Source organism: Balaenoptera musculus, chromosome X (assembly GCF_009873245.2).
Source record: "Balaenoptera musculus isolate JJ_BM4_2016_0621 chromosome X, mBalMus1.pri.v3, whole genome shotgun sequence".
Lineage (NCBI taxonomy): Eukaryota > Metazoa > Chordata > Mammalia > Artiodactyla > Balaenopteridae > Balaenoptera > Balaenoptera musculus.
This window is the reverse complement of record NC_045806.1, coordinates 65,382,342-65,393,239: the sequence shown is the minus strand read 5'-3', so window position 1 is coordinate 65,393,239 and position 10,898 is coordinate 65,382,342. Positions and strand designations below refer to the sequence as shown.

At 35.3% G+C, this 10,898-nt stretch overlaps 1 protein-coding gene across 1 annotated transcript; it reads left to right on the top strand.

The window, feature by feature from the left end:
• The first annotated feature begins 206 nt into the window (after positions 1-206).
• On the top strand, positions 207-4,972 carry HMGN5 (high mobility group nucleosome binding domain 5). The gene is made up of 5 exons (XM_036839288.1): positions 207-339; positions 2,087-2,116; positions 2,662-2,691; positions 2,940-2,993; positions 4,793-4,972. Exons 1-5 carry the CDS (start codon positions 325-327, stop codon positions 4,970-4,972), a joined length of 309 nt encoding a protein of 102 aa, XP_036695183.1. The 5' UTR covers positions 207-324.
• The last annotated feature ends 5,926 nt before the right edge of the window (positions 4,973-10,898 follow it).

The window sequence follows — 10,898 nt, the reverse complement described above, 5'->3', positions numbered from 1 at the left end:
CACCAGCGGTCGGAGCTGGCAGAGTACGAGGGCTTCAGGCAAGTCCGTGGGCCACGCCCCCTGGGCTGGTCACCTCCCCTTATTGGCCTGACAGCCTGTCACTCCAATTTGGGTCCCACTCCTGCTAACCGTTCACGTAGTTCGGTTGCGTCTGGTGCGTTTAATGTTGCCAATAACGAGGGATTTTTTTTTTTTTGGAGGCGAGCACAGGTCGTGCTGCAATTAGTTCATTCATTGAAAACTCAGTTGCTCTCTGAGCGGTCGGGTAGAGACTGCTTTCGGCTTTTTTCCTGCTGTTAAGATCTCCTCTAGAGAGCTGCAACAATGCCCAAAAGAAAGGTAAGTGAAATAGGAAGACAGAAGGGGGATTAGCGACTGAAATACATATTTCCTAATCGGCAGAGTTTTTTTTTTTAAAGCATTTTGGCTTCTAGTTCGATTTTGTGATGTGTTGAATGGAAGGGGAGGGAAGGGCAAATATCGGTTGGTGTAAGGTTGAGGATGGTCTCTCACGCAACTAGTAGTTCACTTTTGGCTTGTTTTGTTTAAGGGTAAGAATCACTTGAGAGGTGTCTCCATGCTGAATTACAAACAGCCATAGCGCTGTGCTGTCGCTTCCTACCCCACCCCCCCTTCCTCTGCTTACCCTATTGGAGAAGACTTCTCCCAACCACACTTCCAGGCACTAGTTTCCTCCTCAGCCTGCAGCTTTTCTCCGGGAACCGTCCAGTTTGGGGGAACGAAAGCCATGGCTTTCTCCCGTATTTGCCTTTGTTCTTCCCGTTTTCTTTTTCCTTTTTTTCCCTCCTCCGCTTCTTGTCATGCCAGATGGCTATGCAATGGTAATCCTGTGCCATTAGGCGGCGCAGACTTCAAACTGTCCTAGAGAAGGGAGAGATTCACAGCTGTAATTAGCAACTTTGGAGCTGAGAGATCTGGGACTCTCCAAGCTCACTCACTGTCTAAAGGTGGAAGGATGATAAGAGAAATGGGTCAGATAAACTATTGCTGATGTTAGGGTAGCATGGATTTGTTCACTTTAGACGCGCAGAATTGATATGAGCTATTCAAGGGCTACAAGTCTCCTGCAAACCCTCACTTAAAAGATCGTGGTTTCTCTCTTGGACGGGAAATAAATTCACGCTCGGTGTTGGTTTGTTTTTTTTTTGGGGGGGGGAGGGAGTTCCCTTAGAAGTGAAATCGATCGCTGTTTCGTTGCTTGATAAAATTGTAAAACACTGTGCTAAGTAAGGCGTTATGATTGTTTTGGTACTATTCCTATCTATTCGTCCGCCTTCCATATTTTTAGAACATAGGAATAAGACTGAAATTCCCCGGTGCTCTGGCGATGTATGACTCGTGCAATAGCTCGATAATTCCCAGGCTAAAGGACTGCTCAGATACGGAAAGCAATGGTTTCTAATCAACATCCCCCTGCCTGAGATTCCCGCCGCTGCGCTTTTCTAGGCTTGTGCAATGGGTCTTGCTATTTTACAGAGCTGACAGCAACCTTGTAGCAGGTAGTGGCGGGAAGTTTTAAAATCCGCAGCCGGCTTCTCAGAATAACGCATTGACGTTGTAACAAAGAGGGTCCCCACACACCAGGGCATTGTGGGGGTTGTAGTTGTTGTATGCACAACTTGGAGGGGAGAATAGTCCATTTAGAAGAGAGGATCAGATAAGTACAATTGCATCTCGAGCATAAAGCTAAACAGACAGGGAGATTGCATGAAGCTCCGCCTTCATTCTGCCCGCCCCCACACTTTTTGGCTTTAACCCTGGCTACAACAGGTGGATTTTAAAATTAAAAAGGTTTGTTTTTAGGAGATGCAATTTACACAAAAGGATGAAATTGACTATCAGTTGTATAAACTTACGTCTTGGGAATTCATTTGCATCTTGGTGCACATTTGCGCTTTAGTAGACAGCATGCTACTAGGCACTAACACGTGGCTACTTGAGCAGGAATCCAAGAAAAAGTCAAGCTGTTATATTGCAATTGCAATCTATAGGCAATATTTTCGGATCTATCAGTATATGTTTATATCGATGACCTTATTTCTGTGTGGTTTTCTCCCCTGTATAGGTTGAAGGTCAAGGTGATATGAGGCAGGAGGTGAGTTTCTTTAGTTTTAGAATCTGAAAAAATTCACTTGGTTTATAAACTTGACACATAAGCAGCTAAAAACTAAATGCTGGTTAGTATATTTGTACCATATGCGTACCAATATGGTATGCCAGTGAGCTCTCTCAGAAATATAGTAGGTATTGAAAACTCCAAACTCCATGGAACTTAGGACCTTGTGCTTAAGATCTGGAGAGAGCTTCTTCCTTTTAAGCCAAAGAATTGCTTTGTCAGTTTGCAAGAAGGGGCTGTATTTTCATTTCTAAATATACTCCTTGTTACTAGCCATTTGTGTTCATTTAGCCTAGCAATTGAAATTTAATTTGGGATTCTTTTTTCCTTAGCTGTATGAAGGGTCCAGAGGAGGGAAAAATCAAAACTTATATTTTTACTATGATATTTTTTAATCAAGTACACAATTCTTCTTAATGACAATATATACGTAGTGGTACACTAAATATTTTCACCACAATATAAATATTTCTAGTTTTGTGTATCCATAATTCAGTTAACTGATAATTATTTTTAACTTATAGCCAAAGAGAAGATCAGCCAGACTGTCTGCTGTAAGTAGTCTTTTTAAAAAGCTGCCCATGTATTGTAAAATGTAATTTTAATATTCAGAGAATCCTAGACAATAATAGTTATTTAATACAAGATTTGTTTTTGATGTTTTAAGAAAAACTTTCTCACCAAGGAAATGTTTTTATCTTAGTGTTCAGTTTGAACTATACCCATTTATTTTAATTACGAGGCTGAATTTCATTGTTAGTGATCTGTCTTCAATTATGATTTCTTCCTTCTTTACTCCCAGTTGCCTGTGCCCATTACACCAGAGTTGAAGTCCAAAAGAACATCAACTCCAAGGGTAAATATTCAGCATGCAATGTTGAGAGAAACTTGCTTTTCTTCAGAAATCGTTTTTTGGAAAGGCATACAGTTGATCATTTTGCTTTATTTTCTTTTCAGTTAGTGATATATTACATTATACATTATACCATATGGTACATGTCAGCCCTTTGAGTCAGAAATATTTGTTTGTGTTCTGTGGTTTTCTGCTGTGTTTCGGCATTTTCATTAGGAAGAGACAAAACAAAATTTTAGTTGGCTAGACCCATAAAACATACGTGCTTTTGACGTCATATAGTCATAATGCCAGTACTCCTGGGGAAACAAAAGGTGTAAACTCTAGTAACCAAAGTAATGCTTTGTGATAATAATAGTAACTAACATTTGATAATACTTTACAGTTTGCAAAGTGCTTTCACATACATTATTTTCAAATACACACAGTTGATCTCATATAGGCTTCTGTGCTTTAATGTTGTGGTTAAAGACATTAGAAATAGCCTCAATATTAAGTTCACTTTTTCCCCTATATTTATATTTATTTATTTATGTGTAAATATGTGTGAATATAATATGACTGTATTTCTTTTTTAGAACTGGTTTATTGAGGTATGATTGATGTTTTAAGGATAAGTTGAATTCTTAACATCATAAAATGTTAAAGCTAGGAGGAACGTTAGAGATCATCTAACCCCATCATTTTGTGGTTGAAGAAACTAACTTACAGTTGTATTCATAAAATGCTTTGAAATACTTCATTAAAAGATATTGCTAAAACTATGGCCATAGGTTTAGTAATCATAGTAAGTGACAACTGAAGAGAAAGGTTCTTTTTGGTTTTTCTCTATTTTGCATTTCCTTGTCACTATTTATAAAATTAAGTACTCAATTTATAAGTTGTTAAAATAGTAAACATAGTTTATTTCCTTTCAAAATAAAAGACAGTGATAGAATAAAACAGATAATATATAATCATGGACTTTAAAACACTTTACCCTCCTTGGCTCTCAGTTTCTCATGTATTAAAAGAATAAAACATATCTATATTGCATTTTACAGTTTCTAAAGTAATTTCACATATATTTTATCATTTGTTCCTTATTACATCCCTGTAGGTAGGTGGTATTACTCTCTTTTACATATGAAGAAATAAACACAAAGAGATTTCTGCTTTTGCTCAAGATCACATCAAGTAAGAAACAGATCCAGATTTAAAACACATGTTAGCTGGCCCCTGAACCCAGTGCTCTTTCTACTACATACACACTTAGCCAAAGAGCTTTCTTGGTAAAGAAATTATGATTCAAGTCATTCAGAAACTTGTAGACCCAAATATTGAATCACTAATGTCCCCAGGTGACCTCTTTCAAATATATCTAAATTGCTGCTCTCTCTAACATAGTATTTCTCTTAATTATTACCAATGGAGGCTCTGCAGTCAAAAACCCTGTTGCTAATTATTAAACATGACAGGGATAAACTGGTCCCCTCTAGTCAAAGAAAGTCAATTTATCAAAGTGTAACCTGATGGTAGCAATTGGCCCTGAGTAGCCACTGGTCAGCATTCTAACTTGTTGTTTCTCACCTAAAAGAAACTTTCTTTGATTTATATCAGGAATATTATTCATTTTAATACCATTTCAGGTTTATAATGACACTGAAAGTGTCAAGTGATAATTTTGTTGATATTAAGTTTATATGGATATTTTAAAGCTTTTCCGTAAATTATTACAACAGCTGGTAAAATAACGGGCTATTTAATCAACACACTAGTTAAATTGTGTATTTATTTTTTTATTGTTCTGTGTTGCTGGACAGAAAATGAAGACAAAAAATGATATGATGGAAAAAAACACAGATGCAAGTGCCAAAGCCATAGCTGAAACCAAGAAAGAAGTTGTTAAAGAAGAATACAACAGTGAAACTGCTGAAAATGGAGAAGCCAACATTATAGAGGTATCTTCCAATATTAACAATTTTGTCCACTTGAAAGTTTAACAATGGGTGCAACTGAAAGAAATCTTGTTTGTCTTGTAGTTTAAACATTGAAAAACATTAAATGAGTATGGCTCCATAGTGTCAGTCTGTCCAGGCTGCTGTAACAAAATACCACAGATGGGTGGCTTATAAACAACAGAAATTTATTTCTCACAGTTCTGAAGGCTGGGAAATCCAAGATCAAGGCACCAGCATTTTTGGTGTCTGATGAAGACCTGCTTCCTGGTTATGGATGGCAGTTTTCTCACTGTGTCCTGACGTGATAGAAAGGGTGAGAGAGCTCTCTGGGGCCTCTTTTATAAGGACATAAATCCTTTTCATGAGGGCTCTACTCTGATGACCTTAATCACCTCCCATAGGCCCCACCTCCAAATATGATCACATTGGAAATTAGGTTTTATCATATGAATTTTGGAGGACACAAACATTCTGTTTATAACATATAGTATAATGGTATCTAAGGGGAAAAGAAAGAAAACAAATTTAAAATTTGAGAATTTACAGGTATGGGTAGTGGGAGCAGTGGGTTAGCATTGATATTAATAGAACAATGCCAGAGATTATGACTTATTAATAATCTAATCACTGTCTTATTAAATACAGACCAATCCTCTATTGCTTTTGTCAGCACATGGGCTATTTGTAAATACCTTTTCAAGATCATATATGTTTCTTCTTTCCTCTTCAGATTGCAAAACAAATCATTATGTATGTTTCCAATAGGTCTTGCTTTACATATTTAGCATACCACGTTTCTAGGTATTGTAGTTAAAAAAAAAAATGAGAATGGGATTTAGTGCCAAATCTATAAACCAGACCTATGCATGTAGGGAAAATCTTTTGTAAGTGATCCTATGATATATGGTAGAAGACTTTTCAAGTAACTTTTTACAAAGTAGACCTAAATCTCACCATTATAGAAATAAAACGTATTATTTCTTCAAGGAATATATTTTGTTTACATACATGCTACTCATTTTTTCTGTATTTACTCTGTTTCCTCATATTTGTAATGAAAATTATTTATATGAACAAGTTTCCCTGAATTTATTGTTCCAAATATCTATTTGTGCATGTTTGTGTGGAGATATTTTAATTAATCCTATTTCTTATAAGGTTTCCTTATGATGTGTTGTTTAGGAGGCCTTTTCCACAGGAAAATTACTTTCTTATAGATGAAGTATCATTTTTTCCATAAAACAGATATAATCCTAAGTACTTAGGGGAAATGTTTCCAAATTTACAAATATAATCTTGGCTTTTTTCTCAATACATATAGACACCAGCTCCTGAAAAAGAAATAGAGGAAATAAAAGAAGAAAAAATTGAAGATATCAAAGAAGAAAGAGGAGAAAAGAAAGAAACAGTGACAGCAGAAGGAAAAGAAGATGAAAAAGAAGATCAGAAAGGAGATGGAGAAGATCAAAACAAGGAAGAAGAGAAAGGAGAAGATGGAAGAGGGAAAGAATATGAAAAAGAAGATGAAGGTGGAAAAGAGGAAGAAGACAAGAAAGACACAGGAGATGAAAAGGAGGGTGAAGATGGAAAAGGGAAAGGAGAAGATGGCAAAGAGGGAGAAGATGAAAAAGAGAAAGGAGATGAAAAAGAGAATGAAAATGGAAAGGAGAAAGGAGAAGATGGCAAAGAATCTGAAGATGGAAAAGATAAAGGAGAAGATGAAAAAAAGGGAGATGATAGAAAAGAGAAAGGAGATGGAAAAGAGAATGAAGACGGAAAAGAGGATGAAGATGGAAAGGGGGATGAAGGTGTAAATGAGAAAGAAGATGAAAAAGAGAAAGGAGAAGATGAAAAAAAGGAAGAAGGAAAAGAGGAAGAAAATGGAAAAGGAGACAGGAAAGATGGAGGAGATGGAAAAGAAGATGAAAGCAAGGCTGAAATTGGAAAAGAAATAGCTGAAAGAAAAGAGGTCAAAAAAGAAAATGGAAAAAAAGTAGAGTCTCAGAGTATTGTTTAAAGCTGCCCTATATGGTTTCATAATTTGGTAATATGTACCTTCATGTTGTAGTGTTAAGAGAGATGAATATTTTTATCAATTATTTTATAAACACAGCTTTTCTTTAGCATCAATTTAATTTCAAAACATCTTCATACTGGTTATTAGTCACAAATTTCCTAACATGAAACCTTTATCTATAAATTTTGTAATTATAATAGTGGAATATATAGAAAAAATATGTTTTCAACTTTGTCAGTGAATACACTTTTTCTGTAAGTTATGTGTTAAATCTTTGAATTTTAATTTTACTCCTATATGTGATAATTTCACAAAATGGAGAGATCCCAAAAGAATTTCCTCAAACATTCTTGTGGTTCTCTAGGTTACTTTTATAAAGAAGGTGAACTATTTTCATGTAATGCTAAGAATTAGAATTATCTTTCCCAAATATAACTTTGATATTAGCTTGGGAAAAAATAAAATTGTAATTCCATTTTTAAAAGAAATACAAATGTTTATTTCAGAAGGGCAGTTCTTACAATATGTGTATTCACAAAATTTTACTGGATTTATCTTAATAAAAATTATCTTCAAAGATTATTGTAGTTTGTTATAACTCCAAAAATCTAATTAGTGAAATATTATAATGCTTCATTTTTCCTATTGTGATGTTCACAAAAACATTAAAAATTTTTTTGCACTGAGATAAAATAAACATAACATAAAATTCACCATTTTAACCATTTCAAAATATACAATTCAGTGGTTTTACTACATTCACAGTGTTGTGCAACCACTATCACTATCCACTATCTAATTACAGAATATTTTCATCACCAAAATAAGAAACAAAGTACCAATTAGCTGTCTATGTCCATTCCCCCCAACCGACCCCACCACTGGTCTCTGGCAACTGTTAATTTATTTTCTGTCTCTATGGGTTTGCCTATTCTGGACACTTCGTATAAATGGAATCATGTGACATGTGGCCTTTTGTGTCTGGCTTCTTTCACTTAGCATAATTTTTCATGTTCACCCATGTTGTAGCATGTATCAGTATTTCATTTCTTTTTGTGGCTGAATAATATATTACACTACATTGTTTGTTGAAGAATATTTGAGTTGTTTCCATGCTTTGTCAATTATGAATAATGCTACGAACATTTATGTACAAGTTTTTGTGTACATGCATGTTTTCATTTCTTCTGATTATATACCTAGGAGTAGAACCACTATATTATTTTAGTAATTCTATGTTTAACTTTTTGAGGAACTTCCAGTTTTCCAAAGTGGCTTCAGCATTTTGTATTTTCACCAGCAATGTGTGAGTCTTCTACTTTCTCCACATCCTTGCCAACACTTGCTATTGTCTGTCATTTTTATTATAGAAATCCTAGTGGGGTGATTTGGGGGTGATCAAAATCATGGTAATTTTTGTTTGCATTTCCCTAATGATGTTGAGCATCTTCTCCTGTGTTTATTGGTGATTTGGATAACTTCTTTGGAGAAGTATCTAACAAAGCCTTAACCCATTTTTTACTTGGGCTGTCTTTTCAGTGCTGAGTTGTAAGATGTATATATTTTAGATAAAAGTACCTTATCAGATGTAATAATTTGCAAAAACTTTTTCCCATTCTATGGATTGGCTTTTATTTATTATTTTTAAATTTTTTATTGGGGCATAATTGTTTTACAATGTTGTGTTAGTTTCTGCTGTACATCAAAGTGAATCAGCTATATGTATACATATATCCCCTCTATTTTGGGTTTCCTTCCCATTTAGGTCACCAGACAGCATTGAGTAGAGTTCCCGGTGCTATACAGCAGGTTCTCATCAGTTATCTATTTTATACATATTAGTGTATAATCCAAATCTCCCAATTCATCCCACCTCCCTTTCCCCCCTAGTGTTTATATGTTTGTTCCTTACGTCTGTGTCTCTATTTCTGCCTTGCAAGCAGGTTCATCTGTACCATATTTCTAGATTCCACATATATGTGTTAATATACGATGTTTTTCTCTTTCTGACTTACTTCACTCTGTATGACAGTCTCTAGGTCCATCCATGTCTCTACAAATGACCCAATTTAGTTCCTTTTAATGGCTGAGTAATATTCCATTGTATGTATGTAGCACATCTTCTTTATCCATCTGTCGATGGGCATTTAGTTTGCTTCCATGACCTGGTTATTGAAAATAGTGCTGCAATGAACATTGGTGTGCATGTATCTTTTTGAATTATGGTTTACTCTGGGTATATGCCCAGTAGTAGGATTGCTGGGTTATATGGTAATTTTATTTTTAGTTTTTTAAGGAACCTCCATACTGTTCTCCATTGTGGCTGTATCAGTTTACATTCCCACCAACAGTGCAAGAGCTTTCCCTTTTCTCCACACCCTCTACAGCATTTATTGTTTGTATATTTTTTTTGTTTCACACACACACACTGTATTTTATTTTTACAGAAGATAAATAGACTGACACCAAGCATTGTACATGGATGACCACAACAAAAGCAATGATGATTGCAATTACCAAACATGAAACACACTCATACTATGTCATAATGTTGACATTCAGTCCAGTAATCCTCCACTGTAACAGCTCCTTTACTTTGCAGTGAAAATTGATTTCTATATTCTTTGCCTCTGAGTCTTTGTCGGATTTCTTTTTTTTTAATTCAAACAGAAAGTCACAAAAATTATACTCATCCTCATCAGTTCACTCAGTCCCATGTAATTTTTTTTTTTTCATCTTGATCGTTTGTTAGCACCTTTATGAGTTCATCAGTTTTTCATTAGAGTTCTGAAAATGCTTATTCATTCAGCTCAGCAGTACAGTCAGTTACCAGAAACCTGTACTTGTCAGAGTCTTTTCCATGAATTTCTTGAAGATGAAACCCTTTTATAGGAACATATTTGCAAAAGGATCAGAGTACACCCAGAACTGTCTATAAATGACAAAAGACTTAAAAATGACCACAGTTAAAGATTTCATGAAAGTTCATAATAATGCAGTTGACAAGAAAATTAGTTATTTCTGAGATATACATTTTAAAGTAATAACTAGGATTATGACTTACAACATTATACCAGAACATATAAGATTTTTAGAAATTTCATGTAATGTCTGAAACATTTATATTAACATATTTCCATACAAATAACCCAATGAAAGTTTAGAATTAGTTGTTTTGTTTGTTTGTTTGTTTTTATACTGCAGGTTCTGATTAGTCACCAATTTTGTACACATCAGTGTATACATATCAATCCCAATCTCCCAATTCAGCACACCACCATCCCCAAACCACCGCAGTCTTCCCCCCTTGGTGTCCATATGTCCGTTCTCTACATCTGTGTCTCAACTTCTGCCCTGCCAACCGGCTCATCTGTACCATTTTTGTAGGTTCCACATACATGCGTTAATATACGATATTTGTTTTTCTCTTTCTGACTTACTTCACTCTGTATGACAATCTCTAGATACATCCACGTCTAAACAAATGACTCAATTTCGTTCCTTTTTATGGCTGAGTAATATTCCATTGTATATATGTACCACAACTTCTTTATCCATTCGTCTGTTGATGGGCATTTAGGTTGATTCCATGACCTGGCTGTTGTAAATAGTGCTGCAATGAACATTGGGGTGCATGTGTCTTTTTGAATTACGGTTTTCTCTGGGTATATGCCCAGTAGTGGGACTGCTGGGTCATATGGTAATTCTATTTTTAGTTTTTTAAGGAACCTCAATATTGTTCTCCATAGTGGCTGTATCAATTTACATTCCCACCAACAGTGCAAGAGGGTTCCCTTTTCTCCACACCCTCTCCAGCATTTGTTGTTTGTAGATTTTCTGATGATGCCCATTCTAACTGGTGTGAGGTGATACCTCATTGTAGTTTTGATTTGCATTTCTCTAATAATTAGTGATGTTGAGCATCTTTTCATGTGCTTCGTGGCCGTCTAT